Here is a 24,119-nt window from a genome sequence, read left to right as displayed (position 1 = left end):
GTGCGTTGGCAGGGGACACAATTTTGAACAAACTCTCGTGCATCCTTAAAAAGGGTGAGCCAAAAGTAACCACATTGAAGGATTTTCGCCGTGGTCCTTTGCACCAAAATGCCCACCATAAGAAGAATTATGACACTCGACCAGGATGCGTTGTGTCTCTTCCTCTGGGACGCATCGACGCAGTATAGAGTCTGGGCCTTGTTTGTATAGAAACGGTTCGTCTCAGAAATAAAACTTACTGTCATGGACTAGCCGTTTCTTCTACTGGGAATTGAAGTTTTTAGGAAATTGCTTGGTGGTCAAATAATTAACTATATCAGCATACCAAGGTTCCCTGCCTTCAATTCTAAACAGGCTCTCATCAGGGAATGCTCCGTCCTTGATGTCGTTTTCCTAGACTTGCATTTCTTGATTTTCAAGCCTGGACAGGTGGTCAGCCACCTGATTTTCTGTTCCCTTTCTGTCTTGGATGTCAATGTCAAATTCTTTTAGTAGTAGAACCCATCTTATCAGTCTCGGCTTTGCGTTCTTCTTGCTCATTAGGAATTTGATGGCTGAGTAGTTAGTATATATGGTGGCTGATGCACCAACTAAGTAAGAATGAAAATTTTCAATACCAAATAATACAGCCAACATCTCTTTCTCAATAGTTGTATAGTGTTCCTAAGAGTCATTTAATGTTTTGGACGCGTAGAAGATGGGATGTATCAAGTTTCCCCTCTTCTGCCCTAACATAGTTCCCACTGCGACATTACTCGTATCACACATAAGAATGAAACACAACATCCAGTCCAGTGCTATTAACACTGGGGTTGTTGTCAACGCATACTTCAAGGTTTTGAACGTGTCAGTGCAGTCTTCGTTAAAAACATAAGGCCGGTTCGCCTCCAATAATGAGCTCAGAGGTCGCGCAATCTGAGAAAAGCTTCTGACGAACTGTCTATAGAAGTCGGCATGTCCTAGAATACTTCTTAGCGTTTTGTTATTCACTGGTGGTGGAAGTTTTGCTATTACATCAATCTTGGCTCCATCCACTTCCAAGCCAGCCTTGGATACTTTATGCCCCAAAATAGTTCCTTCTGTCACCATAAAGTGACATTTTTCCCAATTCAATACTAAGTTTGTTTCCTCGCACCGAGTGAGGACGACTTCTAAGTTATCCAGGCATGACTGAAATGAGTCTCCAAAGACTGAAAAGTCGTCCATGAAGACTTCCACGGTCTTCTCCAGGAAGTCAGAGAAAATGGCCATCATACAACGTTGAAATGTCCCTGGTGCATTGCATAGCCCAAAGGGCATTGTTGCTGTTTACTATCATGGTTGTTCCCCCTTTCTTGGGAACGCATTGAACTGGACTAACCCAACTGTTGTCGGATATCTGATAAATAACTCCTGCGTCCAGCCATTTCAGAATCTCCTTTTTGACCACTTCTTTCATAATGGGGACAAGCCTTCTTTGAGGCTCGATTGACCTCGTCTTCCCTTCCTCAGCCTAATTTTTTGCATACAATAAGATGGACTTATTCCACGAATATCTACAAGTGTCCACCGTATTGCATGTTTATGTTTCTTCAACATCTGCAAGAGTGAATCTTCATTAGGCTTTGTGAGATTAGCGGAAATGATAACAGGCAATGTATTTCCAAGAAAAGCGTATTTCAAATGTCCAGGTAACTGTTTTAATTCGAGTTCAGGTGGTTGTTCGAGTGAAGGACACATTGGTTTTGTCTGTCGCTCACTCAGACTTGGCGGCTCAGATTCCTTCAGGGTTCCTTCCAATGCGAGAACTTCACATACTCGAGTCTCTTCTTCAGTCAATTCAATATTGTTTAGCTGACAATCATCACTGTCTGGGAACTTTAATGCATTGAGCACATTAAATTTTACCTCTTCATTATCCACGCACATGGTTAGCTCACCTTTATGCACGTCAATCAGAACTTTCCCAGTAGCCAAGAAAGGGCGTCCAAGGATGATTGGAACCTCCCTATCTACTTGATAATCAAGAATAATGAAGTCTGTTGGGAATATGAGATTGTCAACCTTCACCAAAACATCTTCAATCTTCCCTTCCGAGTACTTAATTGTCCTATCAGCGAGTTGAAGGGTGACAGAAGTAGGTTGTGCCTCGCCAATCCTCAATTTCTTAAAAACTGAAAGGGGCATGAGATTGATTCTCGCTCCTAGGTCGCACAACGCATGACCCACATCTAATCCTCCAATTGAACAAGGAATTATGAAGCTCCCTGGGTCCTTCTGCTTCTGTGGTAGCTTGTTGCTTACTAACGTGTTGCATTCCTGCGTTAGTGCTATTACTTCTTTCTCGCTGACTTTTCTCTTTTTCGTCAAAATGTCTTTAAAAAACTTCACGTATGTTGGCATCTGCTCCAAAGCTTCTATGAGTGGAATGTTGATGTGGAGCTGCTTTAGGAGCTCGAGAAAGCACTTGAACTGATGTTCATCATTCTTCTTCATCAGACGCCTGGGGAATGGTGCGTTCAGAGGCACCTCTTGCGTTCCCACGTTAGACGTGCTGGTTTCCGAATGGCTTGTATTTTCTGGCATTCTCTCTTCCTGATCCGTGGAACATGTAATGCGTTCTTTCGAAGGACTATTGTTTCTTGGATTCATCTTTCTTTCTGCAAGGGCTCTTCCATTCCGCAACGTCATTGCGTGACATTGCTCTTTCCCGTTATTATTCCCAGGTGTCTCTGTATTGCTAGGTAGAACACCTGGCTGCCTGCTTTTCAACTCGCTTGCAATCTACCCCACCTTGATTTCTAGGTTTCTGATCGATGACGCCTGGCTCTTCAGCATTGTGTCATTCTGGGCTATGTATTCCTTCAATAGGTTTTCCAGTGGAGTTCCAGAACTCGATGCGTGGCCACCTCTATTGAAGGGCTGTTGATGCGTTTGTTGATGCGATTGTTGAAAGACAGGCGGCGGTCCATTCCTTTGTTGATGGCTTGCACCTGGGTGGTGCTATTGCTGATTTCCTCCTGTCCAAGAAAAATTCGGATGGTTTTTCCATCAAGGGTTATAAGTATTAGAAAATGGGTTATTCTTGATGAAACATACTGACTGAGGGTTTTAAGGACACTCAACATATGAGTGAAAATCTCCACATCCCACACAGGTTACCATGGGTTGCCCAAACGCCTCTACTTGATTCACCTTCTGCTGGTTTGGTGCGTTACCTAGCATTATGTTTTGTAGAAGGCTGGTCATGGTAGCCACTTGAGCGGAGAGCGTGGCTATTGCGTTGGCATCAATAGAGTTAATGTTCTGAGATCTTCTTCTCCTGTCATTTCTTCCATCGTATGTGTCATCTACCCACTCCATGTTATGTTTGGAAATGCAGTCTAATATTTCTTTAGCTTTAGTATAGGATTTGTCCATCAGTCCTCTGGCTGCTGTTGCGTTTGCTGCCATTTGTGACCCCTTGTTTAGTTCGCCATAAAACGTCTCCATCTGAATAGTCAAAGGTAGTTCGTGGTTCGGACAGTTCTTGACCAAGCCCTTGAAATGCTCCTATGCAGCACTCAAGGTCTCAATGACTTCCTGTTCAAAGTTCATGATTTCCGATGCCTCCTCGCGTTGGTGGTAGGTGGGAAGTATTTCTGCATAAACTTTTCCACCAACTTTTCCCATGTGGTGATTTCCTCAGACTCTAATGAATTCACCCATTGCTTTGCGTCGTCTGGCAAAGAATAAGGAAACAAGGAGAGCCTGATTGCCTCTGGTGAGATTCCAGAAATCACAAAGGAATTGCACGTTTCCAGGAAACGCTTCATATGGGCATGAGGCTCTTCGCAATGGCTACCCCCAAATTGCCCAGTAGTCTAGAGCATTTGGAGCATAACAGATTTCATTTCAAACCTGGTTCCATCAGGCGTCAGATATATGATTCCTGGAGAGAAATCATATAGCACAGGTGACACATATTCTCTCATAGGACGCGTGCTATCGTTTGTCATCAGGATTGAGTTCTGTGCAGCGTGAGCCAGTTGCTGATTTTGTTGTTCTTCTGCCATTGCTCTTTCCCTTTCTTGCTGTCTGAGTAACTGTTGCCTCAACCTTCGACTATGGTTGGATCGATTCCTACGCCGGAAGGTCCGTTCAATCTCGGGGTCATCTAAACTCAGGAGTGTTCTCCCTATTCATACACGTTCACAAGCCTAGGCGTAACTTGTAATACTTCCCTTAATTAAAGTGTCCCTACAACAAATACAAACGAAATTTCTGGTTAGTTCTTGTTGCTAAATCCCTGGCAACGGTGCCAAAAACTTGTTCAATTGCTATCGTGAGATGCTTTAGGAGTGTATAAAGTAAAACAGATTGGAAGAATAAAGTATAAGTGTTGCGTTCTGCAGTGATGCGTTTAAATGAATGTAATGCGTTGAGGCATTTGTATTATGCACAGAAGGCACATAACTTCTTATAATAACGTTCAAGTTTTCCTAGATAAAACCCAAGTATAAATCTAATCTAGGTTCCTGGCAAGTCCAGGGTTGATCACAAGGATTCAGTTTCACTAACATAGATTATGCGTTGTACTTGCAGTAGGAGGTTTTTCCTAAATAAATGTGAAAGATGTATTATTTACACTAACATGATATGCCTATGCAAGACAATACAAAAGAGTAAGTGGAAAATGAAGGATCATGTGAAAATGGAATTTAAGTAGGTGGACGCGCCGGTTAAAGATAATTGCACACAACTGATGTAATGTGGATGAAATGGGATGGGTTGCTTATCTTTCTGTTCATGCGTTAGTTCAACACTTCTCAATGCGAATAACATACAAGCCTATCTCTAGGGTGCATGCGTCTAACTTAGAATGCAAGAAACACCAGTAAGTCTATCTCTAGCTGTACTAGACGTTCTACTTAATGCGGCTTAGCTATTCTTTCGAACAACTAAGTAACAAAGCTTTCACCAAGTTGTCAAGTTGGTTTAGGTGTTGGAACATAATTATGCATGAAGTACTAATGCTTTCAACATAAACAGAAGATAAACAATAGCAAAAGTGATGATCAAATATATGAATTTTATAAAGGATCAATGAGTCTTTACAAAGAACTATATTCAATCAAAATGAAATGAAAATGATATTAAGAGAGAAACTAAGTTAAGCCAAAGAATACAATCTCTTGTAGTTCTTTGGCTCAATCTTGTTGTGTACAATCACTTTAAAGAGCCGAGGATAGAGTATCTTTCTCAAGAATAACTTTCTCCACTCCCTGGCCGACAGTGGTGGTGGTTCTCAGCTCCTTCGATCGTCTTACACCTCGGCACAGCTTGTACAAACTAAAACTAAGTCTACAAATTTATAGAGACTATGGAGCTTCTAATTGTCTGAACTCTTGATTTTAGAGGGTCTTCAAGTATTTATAGGCATTAGTCTTGTCCACTTGGAAGTGGGCTGCATTTAAGTCCATGCCCTGGTAAGCATTAAACTCTATGTCCCTGTTCGCCACCTGACCTCTGAAAGCTTTTTCAAACGCCGTCTGCTGCTGGAAGCTTTTCAGACACCACCTGTTGCAGGTGCTCATGCTTGCAAGTGGTGATGTGACACAATCAGCCCGGAGTAATGAATCTTCTATGCGTTGAATTCCCTCCGACGCATGGCTCATGCGTTAGCGCATTTCTTGCGACACTTGTCTAATGCGTTATTGTCAATTTTTGCGTTGAAATCTTGCAAAGTAGTGCGTTAGCGCCGTGATTTTTAGTGATAAACTTCTTTTACATGAAATTGCTATTGTTTAAGTAAATCCAAGCGTTTCTATTAAAAATGAGGAGAGTATATCATTAAAAACCCTAATTGTTCTAACTTAAGAGCAAGGATAACTTGTATTTTTACAAGTTATCAAACACTTTGAGACATAAGTGATAACAGACAGAAATGCACGTTATTACAACACAAATAAGTAAAAAATGAGGGAAGGCAATGGTAAAAATATACAAAATCATGTCCAAAAGTGTTAAACTGGGAAAATTGTGATCGCATGCGCCCATTGCATAAAAGTAGCTAATTTACTTATTTTGTACAGAAAAAATGCGTTGGCACAAGTAAACTTGCGATCCAAGGAATTAGGCGTCCGTGCGCATTGAAAGATTGCGATCGCAAGTCATGCGATCGTATGCGTTCACAAGAAGTTGCTTAAGAAGGTGGCCACATAAAGACGACGCATCAAGTGAAAGCATAATAAATAATGATGGGATGGAAAGCTGATGACGGTCGAATCCGAATTTATTTAACAAGCCGTTAATGACACACTGTAACAAGTACACTCAACCTTCGGTGACCATTAATCGGCGCATCAGAGCAGGAGATTTAATGACTGCCCATCATTGTAATCATTAGAGAGAAAAGCTTCTTCACCTTGAGCTCTATAAATACCGAAGGTCACCATCGTTAAAGGAGTTCGCCATATAGAATTGAGATCATATACAGGAGAGTTAATTGTTAGTCTATTTATAGTCATTTTTATACTTAGAAGATGAAGACGAGCAAAGAGAAGAAGACGCCGAGAGATCATTCCCGGACAGCTCGGAAGACTGCCGGGAAGCGCTACAAAAGGAGAAAAGGCCAACACTTGCAGAAGCAAGGATATTCTTCTGGGCAGAGTTGGGGTGAAAAGACAGTATAAAAGGCCACGGGAAGCAAGACATTGCTACCGGGCTTCTTATCTCTACATTTTATTGTTATTCTGTATTCTACATTTAGTCTATAGACAATGGAAATATCATTTCAACTTATGTTCAATCTCTCCATGCTTCGCATGAGTAGCTAAATTTCCGAATGGGTTGAGAAGTACTTAGCTAGTTGATAACGGGCAGAAATGCACGTTATCATGGTGCTAATTTCTTAAACAATGTTGGATTGCGTTGATGAAATATATTACTTTACGTCCATTAAGCATCAATTTTGTAATATTGCGGTCGCATGCGTTCAACGCATTAGAACTATTGATTTTTGTATTTTTGTGCAGAATATGCGTTAACGCAATGCAAAGATTGCGATCATAGGAATTCAGTGTTCGAGCGCAACTTCACCGCAAGGCTTTGCATTGATCATGCTCACAAACATTCACCCGAGAAGGATAGCCGCAACTTGGTCAGTGCAACATGGTGGGTGCACCTGGGTGAAAGGCCAATTAAGAGCGATGGGATAGAAAGCTGATGACAGTCGAATCCAAATTAAGTTTACAGCTGATAATGGTCATAAAGTACATTTAGCTTTATCGGTAGCAATCATTCGGCACGTCAATCAGGAATTAAAGCTATCCCATTTGTACAACCGAGAGAGAGAGGCTGCCTTTCACCATTGATGCCCTATAAATACCAAATGTATTCTTCAAAGAAGGGGTTCACAATATATATAACCGGTTCACCGCACATTCTGTTCATAGTTTTCTTCCATTTTTAAGGTGGAGCAAGAGAAGAGTGGTGGCATCGGAGATTCCCCAGGGAAACTTGAGAGAGAACCTTGAGGCGTAAGGGCAAAGAGCGGGCCGACTCTCGCGAGAGCGAAAATATCTTTAGAGCATGAGTAGAAACAGTGTAAACTCCTGGCAGCAAGAAATTGCTACCAGGCTCTTTATTATACTTGCATTGTTATTTGTACTTCATCTTCATATTTATTCAATGGAAGTTCTATTTCTATATCTGTTCACTCTCTTAACACGCATGAGTAGCTAAACTAGTTGAATGGGTTGAGAAGAACTAAGCTGACATGACCCTGTCTCTTATACACATCTAGATGTGTATAAGAGACAGGATTCTGACACAAACAATGGTGCTATTACTTCATTACAAAACCAAATGACCGCAATGATGAATTTGATCCAAGGAATGGCGATCAGCAGCCCAACACCGCAAGGTGGGCAAATCAACGCAATCAGTCAGAACACCGTAAGGCTGTCTCTTATACACATCTAGATGTGTATAAGAGACAACAGCAACCACAATCCGATAAAGAAGAGATGGTGGAGCAGCTTGGAGGAGGAGCACCAAACGATAACAATGTCATGGCGAATCCGATTCTATTGGCAAACGATCGCAATAAGCCCATCAGGGACTATGCATCGTCGAACCTCTATGATTTCTCTCCGGGAATCATAAGGCCTGCCCTCCCGGAAGCAGATTCGAAATGAAACCGGTGATGCTGCAGATGATCCAGACTACAGGTCAATTCGGAGGAAAGCGTGGCGGGGACCCGCACACCCACCTTCGAAGTTTTATTGAAATCTGCAATACTTTTGTGTTCCCGAACATCTCTACTGAAGAAGTTCGACTAACGCTATTCCCATTTTCTCTCTGTGATCAGGCTAGAAATGGGCATATTCTCTCGAACCAGGAGAGTTCACTTCTTGGGAATAGGTAGTGGAGAAATTTATGAAGAAGTATTTTCCACCTACCGAGAATGCAAGATGAAGGAAGCTTATTACAAATTTTAAACAAGATATGGACGAATCGCTCAGCGATGCTTAGGCGAGGTTTAAAAGGTTGATTTGGGATTGTCCATATAATGGGTTACCAGACTGCCTTCAAATGAAGATTTTCTATCATGGGTTAAATCCCCCTTCACAGACCCTGACACAAACAATGGTGCTATTACTTCATTACAAAACCAAATTACCGCAATGATGAATTTGATCCAAGGAATGGCAATCAATAGCCCAACACTGCAAGGTGGGCAAATCAACATAATCAGTCAAAACACCGCAAGGTGTGCGACTTGCGGTGATGGGCATGCGATGGAAGATTGCCTGCAAAATTCACAATCTGTCTACTTTGTAAAAAATAATCCCTTTGCAAATACTTACAACCCCCGGTGGAGAAACCACCCCAATTTTGCTTGGAAGAATCAACAACAAAATTTTCAACCCGTGGCGCAAAAAGAAGGGCCACTAGGATTCTTTCAACGCAACGGTCAACCGAGCAGTCAAGCAAGTAGCTCACAACAACCACCGCAATCCTCTTCTCTAGAGAGCCCATTGAAGCAATATATAGAGAAAAATGAGACAGTGCTTCAAAGTCAAGTCACGCCCATCCGCAATCTCGAATTGCAAATGGGCCAGATTGCGAGTGAGCTGAAAAGTCGACCACAAAGGGCATTGCCAAGTTCAACCGAACTTCCATGCAACTCGAGGGGATCAGGTAAGGAGTAGTGTCAGGTTGTAACATTGCGTAGTGGGAAGACTGTGGAGGGAGAAAAGAAGGAGCATAGTAGAACAACTTCCATCGCAACTGAGCCTGAGATTGCGGTAACGCAAAAAGAAGAAAGAGAAAATGAAGCAGTGGAACCTGAGGTTGCATCGACATCAAAGCCTAATGAAAGGGAACCGGGAAAGTCCAATTACCACCTTTCCTTTCGAGACTAAGGAAGAAGAAAAACGAAGAGGTATAGTACCAACGCTTCTTATCTATGTTAAAGCAATTACATGTTAACATTCCTTTTAGTGAAGCGATTGAGGAAATGCCTGCCTATGCCAAGTTTCTGAAGGACATGGTAACTAAGAAGAGGGGCGCTAGAACATTTTTCACGGTGGCATTAACGTAAAGTTCCAAATCCATAATCCCACCGAAGATGAGTGATCCTAGGAGCTTTACTATTCCTTGCTCCATAGGAGGACTCTATATTGGGTAAGCCTTGTGTGACTTAGGGGCCAGCATAAATTTGATGCTGCTGTCAATTTTTAGACAATTAAATGTGGGGCAACCTGTGCCCACATCAGTGACTCTCCAATTGGCTGATAGATCCCTGGTTCATCCAGAAGGTAAGGTGAAGGATGTGCTGTTCACGATTGATAAATTTATTTTGCCAGCTGACCTCATCATTTTAGATTATGAGGCCGACAAAGATGTGCCCATCATTTTGGGGCGACCTTTTCTATCAATGGGTCGTGCTCAAATTAATGTGCACAAAGGAGAAATCACTTTGAGTATAAATGGACAAAAGCTCAAATTTAATATATATCGCGCCATGAAATTCCCAGATGAAAAAGACCTGCAAGATTTTGATGATGACCTGAATTTGATTGAAGAAAAAAAGTCTGATGAAGAGTATGAAGAAGAGGATGTCAGCGCATCGTTGTTGCCTACAATGCGATCGCAACAAAAATAAACAAAGAAGAAGAGATGATCGCAACACAAGAAGTAGAGCCAACGGAAGAAAGAAAAACAACGCAACCTTCTTTAGTGGAGCCACCAACACTTAAACTAAAAACCCTACCAACCCATCTGAAGTATGCATTTTTGGGGCAGAATGAGAAGCTGCAAGTAATTATCTCCTCTAAGCTCAACAAAGAACAAGAGAATGCATTGATGAGCATTCTCAAGAAACATGTGTGAGCAATTGGCTGGATGCTCGCTGACATCAGAGGAATTAGCCCCGCGTATTGCATGCACCACATTCATCTTAAAGACGACCACAAAGAAACAATTGAAAATCAACGCAGACTCAACCCTGCGATGAAAGAGGTCGTCAAGAAGAAGATTATCAAATGGCTAGATGGAGGCATTATCCATCACATAGCAGATAGCACGTGGGTCAGCCCCGTACAATGTGTGTCGAAGAAGGGCATAATGATGGTAGTTCCAAATGAGAACAATGAATTAATACTGCAAAGAACCATCACTGGATGGCGCATATGTATGAACTATCGTAGGTTGAATGCGGGCACAAAGAAAGATCACTTCCCTCTACCTTTTATCGATCAAATACTAGACAGACTAGCAGGGAATGATTTTTACTACTTCCTGGATGGGTATGCCGGATACAATCAAATCATGATAGCTTCTGAAGATCAAGACAAGACCACATTCACCTGCCCATATGGGACATTCACTTTTCACCATATGCCATTTGGCCTCTGCAATGTGTCAAGCATGTTCCAAAGGTGCATGATGGCGATCTTTTCATATTATCTCGAGGATTCAGTGGAAATATTTATGGATGACTTCTTCGTTTATGGGAACAGTTATGAAGTCTACTTAGCCAACTTGGAGAAGATTTTGAAAAGATGTGAAGAGACAAATCTGGTGCTCAATTGGGAAAAGTGTCATTTCATGGTTAAGGAGGGTATAATGTTGGGACATAAAGTCTCCCAGGATGGGTTGGAGATGGACAAAGCAAAGATTGACGCAATTGAAAATCTTCCACCTCCAACTAGCATGAAGGCTGTGCGAAGCTTCTTGGGGCACGCCGGATTTTACAGACGATTCGTCAAGAATTTTTCTAAGATAGCACGACCACTGAGTGCGTTGTTAGAGTCGGACAGGAAATTTGAGTTTAACAACAATTGCCTCAACGCATTCAGAATTTTAAAAAATGTGCTGATTACCACACCTATCTTGATGGCGTCGAACTAGATATTGCCATTTAAAATCATGTGTGACGCATGCGGGTATGCAATGTGGGCAACTTTAGCGCAAAAGAGAAAAGAAATTTTGCACCCCATCGCATATGCGGGTAAAACTTTAAACCCTGCTCAAACAATTATACCACTACAGAGAAAAAACTCTTGGCTGTGATTTTTACGTTGGAAAAATTCTGGGCATATCTGTTGGAAACCAAGGTACTTATCCACACCAATCACTCAGCGATCAAATATTTAATGACAAAGAAGGACGCAAAGCCGAGGTAGATCAGATGGTTTCTCCTCCTTCAAGAATTTGATATCGAAATAATTGACCAGAAGGGGACAGAGAATCAGGTTGCGGATCATTTGTCTAGATTGAAAAATCCTGAAGTTGATCACAATGAGACTAAGGTGAGTGTCGTGTTCCCGGATGAGCAGCTATTCCACATAGAAGAATTGCGCTGGTATGAGGATGTCGTCAATTATTTGGTTTGTGAACAATTCCCTGAAGATTACACTTATCATCAACAGAAAAAGCTCAAAAATGAATGCAAACATTGTTATTAGGATGAGTCGAATCTATATAGGAGAAGTGCAGACCAGATTATTCGATTATGCATACCAAATGCTGCTCAACAACGCATATTGTCACAATGCCACGACTCACCATATGGTGGGCACTTTGGAGGGCAGCGCACTGCAACCAAAGTTTTTCAAAGTGGATTCTTTTGGCCTACATTATTCAAGGATGCAGCTGACTACGCAAAAAAATGTGATCGGTGCCAATGCACAGGTAACATTTCATGGAAGAACGCAATGCCAATGAACACTACCTTGGAGCTGGAATTATTCGACGTATGGGGGATTGATTTCATGGGACCATTTCCCCCTTCACATGGTAAACACTATATTTTATTGGCCGTCGAATATGTCTCCAAGTAGGCAGAGGCAATAGTATGCGCCGCAAGTGATGTGGTGGTAGTCTCCCAAATCCTGAAGAAATATATTTTCACTTGTTTTGGCACTCTTGTGCCATCATAAGTGATGAAGAATCCCACTTTATCAATCACAATACTAAGAAGCTGCTGCGTAAGTACAATATCCTCCACAAAGTGGCCACCACTTACAATCCGCAAACGAATGGTCAAGCTGAAGTGTCCAATTGAGAAATTAAATTGATACTTGAGAAGGTAGTAAAGCCTTCACGGAAAAACTGGGCAACAAAGCTTGACGATGCGTTGTGGGCATACCGGACCGCATTTAAAACACCTATAGGTAAGTACCCCTATGCGCTAGTATTTGGTAAGGCGTGTCACGAAATATAAGGCACTGTGGGTGGTGAAGAAGCTGAATTATGATTTGAAGAAGGCAGAGGAAGCGCGAAAAATGCAACTGGTCGAGCTAGAAGAATGGAGGAACAACGCATATAAAAATGTGAAGATTTATAAAGAACCTCCAAGTCGGGCAAAAAGTCTTGCTTTTCAATTCATGTCTGCGACTCTTCCCGAGAAAGCTAAAGTCACGTTGGTCCAGAGCGTTCATAATTCGACAAGTACTTCCGCATGGCATGGTGGAATTATCAAATGACGACAGAACCAACATATTCAAATTCAATGGGCAGCGAGTAAAGGCATACCATGGAGAAGACTGACATCGCCAAGTCGACTCTGTAGATCTAAAGAACTTTGAATGAAGAAGGAAGTAGGTGGTCCCTGCGTTATCAAATGATCGCAACTTATCAGGGACGCAAGTTTTGGGAAACCTCAAGTCTTCAACTCTTTTCTTCACTACTCGAAATTTTTACTATCTTTTCAGATCCTGATCTATCCTTATTTTACTATCACTATCTTTATTTCGAAAAAAAAAATGTGACAACAAGTTTTATTTTGTTTAAAATAATTTGACCCTCTCTTTGTTTTTCTTGCAAGGATCGAGGCGCTGGATTGCGGAGATGTTACGCGAAGAAGCACTTATCTTATTCCATCACCGCAATCCAAAGAAGAGAGATCACCGCAAAGATGGATGCGTCAATACAATGTGGGCGAAAACGCAAAAATTTGGGGGTGTACTCTTCCTTATCTTTATTTCAAATTTTGCGCTATCACATCGCATATTAGTTTTTCAAGTTTTATCACCGCATCTTCTTTAATCACCGCAATCATTTGACATAGATAAATTTAGTGAGTTATCGCATTTTGTTCTTTGCCAAGTATAATTTCAATGATGAAAAATATACTTCTATTTCTTTCGTATGTATTAGAGTCAACTTAATCTTAAGATAGTCATCTCATAAAATATTTCTAGAAGTTAGGGGTTTGCTAGCTTTCTTTCAAACTCTCTTTACAGCTCATTCTAGAATATTGCATGACTTATTTTAATCTTTTGGCTATGAGGACATTGCCACATTTTAAATTTTGGGGTGAGGTATTTTTTTCGACCTTGCTATTTATTTATAAAAAAATAAAAAAATAATAATTTTGAGAATAACAACTCCACTGTCAATGCAATGGGAAACCCATGTTGATAAAAGTTAAGTTGTGAAAGGCACTTACCCGTAGTTGGATATCCGCATGACACACGTGGAGGCAAGCCAAAACAAAAGTAAGTTACCAAGATCAACGCATAAATAAATGACCGCAACTCCACTGCCAAATAGGTATGAGTTTAGTCTGAGAAAGAGTGCAGTGCTCGTAGTTGGATGTCCGTATGACACACGTGGGGGCAAGCCAAAACAAAGGTAAGGCACTAGGATCAATGCAAGGTCAGAAAATATATATATATATGAAGAAAATTTTTGTGCAAGGATAAAATCATTTGACACCCCGATAAGAAAAATTTTCTTTTTTGAAATAAATCATGCGATGATCTAGAATTTAGTAAAGTTCTTTTGAAAGTTAAACTTGCAGTCTCTAGGTCTTAGAAATATTTTAAGAAGAGACTTGAATAAGACCTAAGAAAATTTTGGTATATAGGATTTGAATGAGGTATCCTTGAGAAGTCCAGGAAAAGAACTTTGCGGTGGACTTGTTAAAGGAATATTTAACTTATGCTTGAGGACAAGCATTATTTAAATTTGGGGGTGTAATAACGGGCAAAAATGCACGTTATCATAGTGCTAAGTTCTTAAACAATGTTGGATTGCGTTGATGAAATATATTACTTTGCGTCCATTAAGCATCAATTTCGTAATATTGCGGTCGCATGCGTTCAATGCATTAGAACTATTGATTTTTGTATTTTTGTGCAGAATATGCGTTAACGTAATGCAAAGATTGCGATCATAGGAATTCAGTGGTCGAGCGCAACTTCACTGCAAGGCTTTGCGTTGATCATGCTCACAAACATTCGCCCGAGAAGGATCGCCGCAACTTGGTCAGCGCAACATGGTGGGCGCATCTGGGTGAAAGGCCAATTAAGAGCGATGGGACAGAAAGCTGATGACAGTCGAATCCAAATTAAGTTGACAACCGATAACGGTCACAAAGTACATTTAGCTTTATCGGTAGTAATCATTCGGCGTGTCAATTAGGAATTAAAGTTGTCCCATCTGTACAACCGGGAGAGAGAAGCCACCTTTCATTATTGATGCCCTATAAATACCAAGTGTATTCTTCAGAAAATGGGTTCACGATATATATAACCGGTTCACCGTACGTTCTGTTCATAGTTTTCTTCCATTTTTAAGGTGGAGCAAGAGAAGAATGGTGGCACCGAAGATCGCCTAGGGCAACTTGAGATAGAACTTTGGGAAGTAAGGGTAGAGAGCAGGCCGACTCTCGTGAGAGCGAGAATATCTTTAGAGCACGAGTAGAAACAGTGTAAACACCTGGCAACAAGAAATTGCTACCAGGCTCTTTCTTATACTTGCATTGTTATTTGTACTTCATCTTCATATTTATTCAATGGAAGTTCTATTTCTATATCTACTCACTCTCTTAATACGCATGAGTAGCTAAACTAGTTGAATGGGTTGAGAAGAACTAAGCTGACATGACCTAGGAAGTTCATTACTTGCGATTGTCTTGTTTTATGCTGTGCAAAATACCCTTTAGAGTTACTTCAGAGAGAGTCTAAATAAAGAACCTAATGTCTCGAGAGAGATAGGTTAGAATCTGAACTCGAAAGAGTAAGATTAGACTTACATAAACAAGAGATAAGGACTTAGAGATAAGCTCTGTTTGTCAACTTGCATCGCATGCATCCTAGGAATAGGAATGATATTATTATGTGGTCGCATATTTGTGTGGATGTCATCTTGTCATCGCATAAATAGGAATAGAGTTTATGAGTAAACCCTGTAGACTTATCGCATAAATATCGCATGCATTCTAGCCTTAGAAGCCGTGGTATTCGCACCGAGAGGTGGTTTACTGTTGTATGCATGTTGCATGATCGCAAGCATGAACACATCTAGGGAGTGTTAGTCGAAATCTTTCTCAACCCGTTTACTACATATTCATCGCATTTCCCGTTTACCAACTCTTTTCAAAATCCGCCGCATTTGTTATTTATTTTTAATCAACGCAATCAACAACCAAACACTTATTTATTTTCTTGGTTACCGCAAAGTTTTCATCAAAATTATCAATGAAAACTATTTTCACAAATACCTGTGTTTGACCCTGGACTTACCAGGAAACTCAGAGGAATTTACTCTTGAATTCCGCTGGGGAAACTTGAGTGCACAACGCAATTCCATCAACGCATATCATCCATATTTCTACTTCATAAAATAACGCATCACTAGCATGACCTAAGATATTCACTTTATGCGATCATCTTGTCTTATGTATGCATTATTCACCCTTTAGAGATGCTGGAGAGAGTGGTCTAAAGATAGAATCTTGGCTTGGGAGAGTCGGATTAGAATCTAGGCTTGGGAAAGTCAGATTAGAACCGCATAAGTAAGAGATAGAAACTTAGGAATAAGTTCTGTTTGCACTTAAGAATAAGTTCTGTTTGCTATTACGTATTGCATGCACCCTAAAGATAGGATATGATAGTATGCGATCACCTTGTGTATGTGTGCAGCATTCATCATCACATAGACAAGAATAGAGGCTTAGACATAAGTCCTATCGACTTTTTTGTATACATCACATGTGTCCTAGAAATAGGAGTTACGACATTTGCATTGGAAGATGACATGTTGTTGTTTGTGTGTAGCATGATCGCATAACTTGAACGCAATCCTAGGAAGTGTTAACTAAACCCTTTCTCGACCCGTTCATCGCATACTCTTTGTAATTCTCGATTTCATCAACTATTTACTTGAATCCGTCGCATAGGAAATATACTTAAACAAATCACCATCCAACTTATTTGTTTTCACCATCGCAAAGGAATCAAATTTACTGTCACATATTAACTCAGTAGTCCCTGTGTTCGACCCTGGATTTACCAAGAAACCTAGTGACATTTATACTTGGATCTTATTAGGAAAACTTGCATGTGCAACACATAACTCATCACCGCAAATAGACACCATAATCGCATCACATTTACAACGCATTAATAAGACAAAGAAGTTCTCCTTGGAGAGTCTTATAACCCGGCTAAGGATTGAGGAGGAAGCCCAGAAGCAGGACCAGAGGGAGGAAGTGAATGCAATATCTAGGAAACTCGCCTCTATCATGGTAAAACCTGACCAAAAACCTAAGGGGACAAAGAGGAAAGGTCAGAACCGTGGCTCCAGCAATCAGAACCAACAGAAAAAACAGAAGCCTCCGTCAGGAGAAACGACACAGTTCCTCTGCTTTAATTGTAATAAACTTGGGCACATGGCTAGGAACTGTAGGAAAGGGGTCGTCCTGTTGGTCAGGAAAACTTGACAGAAGAACCGTTAGTCACCATGATCACAGAAGTAAATGTGATCGGTGGTTGTGAAGGGTGGTGGATAGACATTAGCGCGACGCGCCATGTTTGTCACGACCTTAGTCTATTTAAAACTTATACTGAAACTAAGGATAAGAATATTTTGTTAAAAGATCACCATTCCATGAAAGTTGCTGGAACTGGCGAGGTGGAACTGAAGTTTACCTCTAGGAAGACCCTCATGTTGAAGTATGTTCTGCACACTTCGAAGATATGAAAGAATTTGGTTTCGAGCTATCTCCTAAACAAAGCTAGGTTTACTTAAACTATAAGGCAAGACCTATATACCCTTACCAAAAATAATGTATTTGTATGAAAAGAGTATGCAACTGAGGGAATGTTCAAATTAAATCTAGACCTTAATAAAATGAAATCTACTGTGTATATGCTGTGTTCTATGAATATTTGGCATGCTAGACTCTGTCATCTGAATAAAAATTTAATTAATAACATGATTAGGCTGGAAATGATACCTAAGTTATCCACGAATGATTTTGATAAATGCGAGTATTGTAGTCAGGCTAAAATTACTAAAACTCCGCATAAATCTGTACTTAGGAATTCTGAGCCTCTAGATTTGATTCATTCTGATATCTGTGAATTTGATGGCATATTGACTAGGAACAGTAAAATATATTTCATTACTTTTATTGATGATTGCTCTGATTTTACTTTTGTATATCTACTGAAAAACAAAAGTGATGCTTTTGATGCCTTCAAACTTTTTGTTTCTAAAATAGAGAATCAGTTTAATAGAAAAGTTCAAAGACTTCGTAGTGATAGGGAACCGAGTACGACACGGACAGTTTTAATGATTTCTTTAACTCACATGGAATAATACATGAAAAGACCGCACCTTATTCTTCTGAAATGAACGGAAAAGCCAAAAGAAAAAAATAGAACTTTAGCTGAGCTAGTAGTTGCTATTTTACTTAGTTAAGGAGTCGCGTCTTATTGGTGGGGTGAAATCATCCTTACCATGTATTATGTCCTAAATAGAATCTCGAAATCTAAAAATAAAACTTCACCTTACGAAATTCTCAAGAATAAGAAACCAAACTTGTCCTACTTTAGAACATGGGGTTGTCTAGCCTTTGTAAAGATTCCTGACCAAAAAGGAGAAAGTTGGCTAGTAGATCTTACGAGTGTGTCTTTATAGGTTATGCCTTAAATAGTAAAGCCTACAAGTTCTATGATCTAGTGAACCAAGTGATTATTGAGTCAAATGATGCTAACTTTTTTAAAGATAGGTTTCCTTTTAAATCAAAGAATAGTGGGGGCTCTGGTTCAAGTGGTATAACCCTAGTTAGAAATCCTAACCCTAGAGAAGAAACTGACCCAGAACTTAGAAGAAGCAAAAGAGCTAGAACCACCAAAGATTTCGAAAATGACTTCCTGACCTACAATGTAGAAGAAGACCCTAAAGATCTAAGAGCTGCCCTATCCTCAGTAGATGCCAACCTATGGTAAGAAGCCATAAATGATGAGATGGGCTCACTTGAGTCAAATAGGACTTGACACTTAGTAGATCTACCCCCAAGATGTAAGACAATAGGGTGCAAATGGATCTTAAGAAGGAAACTTAGACCTGATGGGACTGTCAACAAATATAAAGCCAGGTTAGTAGCAAAGGGCTTTAGATAAAAAGAAAACGTGGATTTCTTTGACACCTTCTCCCCTGTCACTAGAATAACCTCTATCCATGTCCTGTTCTCTCTCGCTGTCCTTTATAACCTCGTAGTACATCAGATGGATGTAAAAACTGGTTTCCTAAATGGTGAACTTGAAGAAGAGATTTACATGGAATAACCTGAGGGTTTTGTTGTCCATGGTCAAGAAAATAAGGTGTGAATTAGAAAAATCTCTCTATGGACTAAAACAAGCTCCTAAGCAATGGCATGAAAAATTTGACAACCTTATCCTATCTAAAGGTTTCAAGGTCAATAAAAGTGACAAATGCATCTACCATAAGTTTGATAATAACCTCTGCACTATCTTGTGTCTATATGTAGATGATTTATTGATCTTTGGGTTGAACTTGCACGTCATAAATGATGTAAAATCAATATTAAGTGCAAACTTCGACATGAAAGACTTAGGAGAAGCTAGTGTAATCTTAGGCATAAAAGTAAATAGGTTTGAAAAGGGAATTTGTTTAGATCAATCTCATATATAGAAAAGACTCTAAAGAAATATAATTACTTTGAGTATAAACCAACCTGTACTCCTTATGACCCTAGTGTCAAGTTGTTCAAGAACACTGGTGACAGTGTTAATCAATCTGAGTATGCGAACATCATAGGCAGTCTTAAATATGCTGCCGACTGCACTAGGCCTGATATAGCTTATGTTGTAGGACTACTTTGCAAGTTTACAAGCAGACCTAGTAAAGAGCATTGGAATTCTATAGAAAGGGTCATGAGATACTTAAAGAAAACCCAAAACCTAGGATTACATTATCAAAAGTTTCCCGCTGTCCTGGAAGGGTTCAACGATGCTAATTGGAACTCTATTTCGTATGATTCAAAGGCTATAACTGGCTATATCTTTAATATAGCTGGTGGAGCTGTCTCTTGAAAGTCCAAGAAACAGACTATTTTAGCCCAATCTACGATGGAGTCAGAAATAATACCACTAGCGACGGATAGTGAAGAAGCAGGATGGCTTAGAAGTTTGCTATCAGAGATTCCATTATGGAAAAAGTTGATACCAGCCATATTGATCCATTGTGATAGTACTGCAGTAATCGCAAAAGATCAGAACCGTTACTACAACGGAAAGAGACGTTAAATACGTTGTAAGCACAATACCATTAGAGAGTTTCTCACTACTGGTGCAGTTAGAGTGGATCACATACGGACTGATGAAAATTTGGCAGATCCTTTGACGAAAGGACTGGCCAGAGAAAAGGTTTTCAGAATTTAAGAAAGGATGGGACTCATGCCTATCGAAAGATAAATCATCGTGAGGAAAACACAACCTGTAAACTAGAGATCCCAAGAAACAGGTTCAACGGGTAATAATTGATCACGAGTGATATATAGTGAATCATGCTAAACCAAACACAAAGTTCCATTCCTATGACTTAAAGTTTGAGCATGATATCCTGAAGCATAAAAAAGGTTGAATTCATTTCTTAGTGAGATCTATACTTGATGACAAGTGGGGTACCCAGCTACAGGAGTACCCTTGATAGACTCACCTGTGTGAATGTGGAAGTGAGGGCCGCTTCCTATGATGTTTTTAGGCAAACTCTCTAGAGCATTCACTAAATCGGGATTCACGTGCTAGGCCTTAAAAGCATGGGCTTTCGTACTACACCTTAATGACACTTTGTGTGAGATGCTGTCAAAGATAGAGTTCAAAACCAAGAGTTACTCTAGTATATTCTGAATCATCTACACTATGTAAAGGTTTAAGTCGTAAGACACCTTTGCTTATGCACAGTGTTGTATAGACTGAAACTGCTCGATGAAAATATTTTCTCTCTTTTCCTTTTGTTTAAATTTCCAAGAAGGGGATTGTTGGGTGAAAATTTACTTTCAAAACAAAAAGGGAACCAACTTTGTTGGTTGGAGAATCCCACATTGGAAAATTTGGTGTTGGAAGTCAGCTTTATGTCTGTCTCTTATACACATCTAGATGTGTATAAGAGACAGCCTTTATGTACTTCAATTTTGTGTTTTGGGTTTGGGCCCCAAGGGATACCGATGTTTTGGAGGGAGTGAGGAGATATACCAATGTGGGTTCGGTAGACATCCCACAGCACCGTTCAGTCAGACATCTGTCTCTTATACACATCTAGATGTGTATAAGAGACAGATGTACTCCAACCTTGTGTTTGGGTTTGGGCCCCAAGGGATACCGATGTTTTGGAGGGAGTGAGGAGATATACCAATGTGGGTTCGGTAGACATCCCACAGCACCGTTCAGTCAGACATGGCGAGGCGTGTGTGTGTGATGATTAATTTTAATAAAAAAAATACTATTTTATTATTATTAAAACGGTTCATTGATTAATTTTAAAACGGTTTGTTTTGATGCTGAAGACCTATAAAAGGTGAGGCCTTCAGCAGTTCGTGAGACACATAATTCATTTTCTAAATTCTCACTTCATTTTCCTCTCCTCCTCCATCTTAGCTTTCCGAGCAGTGAGTTTAGAAAGGGTGTACGTTCCGATCGGTAATAGTACATTTCCGATCGTTTTTCATTTGGTTGTTTTATCCTGGGGATGACGTGGCAATTTTCAGACCTGCTTGCACACTTGGGTAGAGCCGCGAAAGGTCTTAAAGAGAGCAAACTTCGCGACTCAGCCTATAACGAGTTTCTGTTTTACAGGTTTTTCTCTTTGCTTGACCGCCATGCCTTTGACGACTTACAGTTTGTCATTCTGAGGGCCCTGCTATTTCCAACAAATTTCTAGTTGTAAAAGAAAGTGTCCATAATGGTCAGATTTTAATAGAATACATAAGAACAAACTTTATGGTAGTTGATCCATTGACTAAATGTTTACCACCTAAAGTTTTTCATGAGCATATTACTCACATGGGTGTCAGTCACTTTTTTTTATTTCCTAGTTTAGTGGGAGTTTTTTTATTGAGGATTTTCTTTAACCTTAATTTGTTTATTTCATAGAATAAAGTTGATGGTTTATGTTTTATTATCTGAACTTTTTATCATGCAAATGGTTTTGTAAATGCGGTTTAGCATAAAGTTTTTAAGAATGATCTCAATAAGGAATTTGAACCAATTTGAAACAGGCATGATCTAGATCACTTTGCATGTAGTTTCTCTTCTGTCCATCCATACTTGATCAATGTCATTGAATGTATTGGGACTGGTGATCAAGGAAAGTTTAGTTACAAGAGTAGTGACAAAAGATGCCTTGATTCCATGCTGATACATGAGATGGACTGATATAGGAGATGGACCAGATTAAACTAAAAGGGAATTCTATTACTTAAAGAACCTATTTATGCACGCTTGAGATTTATATAATTTGATTATATCAAGTACGATACACATATATAGCCCAAGTGGGAGATTGTTAAATGTATTTAAATATACAATAATATGTATAATTAAAGTACAGACTATATATGTAGATTAATAATTTATCACATTGGTTTATTCTATTAGATTGGGTCTGATCTAATTAATTAAGGCCCTAGATTCCTAATTAAATATGGACTTAATGGGTAGTCTACTCCTAGTTAATTTGACTTTAATGAAAATTCTAATTGAACTAGTATATAAAGAGACCTTAAGGCTATGACTCTGATATACCAAAACAATAAGCACATAACCTTTCTTGAATTCCAGAGAGATCCCACTAAGGATATTCGGAGTTTTGGTTAAATAAGACATTTATTATCTTAAAGTTATCATCATCTTGGAACTAACATCGATTTCTCAATATAATTTGATATATTATTTATTCTTGACAATTTAGTAGGAATAATCTAGGAGTTAATCTATTCACCATAGATTCAAAGTGATTATGACAACACTAATATAAAATTTTTACCATATCAGAATCAAATTATATATTTAAGAGGGAAACAAAAACTCTTTATATTGGTGTCATAATTGACTTATTTGCTTCCTTTGGAAAGATGAACTATGTGTAATTTCATTGCAAGAACTTGGGTATGTTTATCCGATTGGGATGAGGGACCATAATTGTTGGTTAAACTCGAAAAAAAAATCTTGGATATATTTATCTAGCTTCTTTCTTACTTAAAAATAAATAAACTGGGCAGAGTCTACTCTATATGGTTGATGAAGGTTATTATATCATAATTTAAAAATATAATCAGACTGAATTACATTTGACTTTAACTTAACAATAAAATATATCAAACTTTCAAAGTGGAATATTATTAATCATGAATGGTTACTCATTAAATGATACCTTTGTTAAAAATTTGAAATCATCCTAATGGGAAATTGGGAAATTTAATACATATGAGAAGCAAACGAAACACCCAAATTAGAAATATCAACATAATATTAGAGGCTAAAGATAGAAAAAAAAATTATATATAATTATCTCTTACTATAGAGAAAGTTGTAAAAGATGTAAAAAGTAAGCCACAAAGGAATAATATATAGGAAACAGTTTTACATCAAACAGCAGGTGTTATTGCACTTGTTTCACTTTGATATCCAACCTCCAAAACAGCCGCAACCACCACCACAACCACCGCTACCGCCATCGTTATTGGTGATCATGGTTGTCGTAGTTGATAAAATTATAACCATCCCACCGTCGTTGTCCATGGTTTTGTTTCTTTGAGGGCCTTGCCCAAGTTCAACATCACGGTCAGATGCCTGTTGTGGTGGCCGTGGTGGTGGTAGTGGCGGCGGTGGAGTAGTAGTTGTACTTGTAGTTGTAACTCTTCTGGTTTCCTTCCTTCTATGACATTCATATGCATAAACACCGCACACAATAAGCAATGGAACAACTACTCCAAGAATGTAACTTGCAACAAGAGCAAGGACATAACTCTTCATTTCTAATATTATTGGGTTTTGGGAATTTTACCAAAATGTGATAAATTTCTTTGATTTTTATACAATTGTTGGAGCCACCCAAATTACCAAGATTTTGTCAAACCAAAATAATGAATTTAATTATAAGGAAGTTTACCAAAAGTTGAAGAAGTAAAGAGTGGAAGTATCTTTTGGTATACAAGGAAACCACCTAGAAACTTTCTTCTCTCTTTATAGGGATGAGGAAGGAATTATTCAAGCGTAATTCTTTTTATTTAAGAAATACTAAATATGCTGGCTTGAAATTATTCCAACCTTTTCAATTCATTAGTTAAATTATGTTTTAAATTTATTTAATGATTTTTTTTCAATTCCATAATG

At 39.3% G+C, this 24,119-nt stretch overlaps 1 protein-coding gene and 1 non-coding gene across 2 annotated transcripts; one reads left to right on the top strand and one right to left on the bottom strand.

The window, feature by feature from the left end:
* Positions 1–1,434: 1,434 nt before the first annotated feature.
* LOC120079354 lies at positions 1,435–2,670 on the bottom strand. The gene has a single exon (XM_039033519.1). The coding sequence runs from the start codon at positions 2,668–2,670 to the stop codon at positions 1,435–1,437; it is 1,236 nt and encodes a 411-aa protein (XP_038889447.1).
* An 817-nt stretch (positions 2,671–3,487) lies between these two features.
* Positions 3,488–3,589, top strand: LOC120070376. The gene has a single exon (XR_005479872.1). It is a non-coding gene; the product is annotated as a small nucleolar RNA R71 (small nucleolar RNA).
* Positions 3,590–24,119: the final 20,530 nt, after the last annotated feature.

This window comes from Benincasa hispida, chromosome 1 (genome assembly GCF_009727055.1).
Source record: "Benincasa hispida cultivar B227 chromosome 1, ASM972705v1, whole genome shotgun sequence".
NCBI classification, from domain to species: Eukaryota; Viridiplantae; Streptophyta; class Magnoliopsida; order Cucurbitales; family Cucurbitaceae; genus Benincasa; species Benincasa hispida.
Note: the sequence above shows the minus strand (reverse complement) of the source record. Positions and strands in the feature narration are given on the sequence as shown.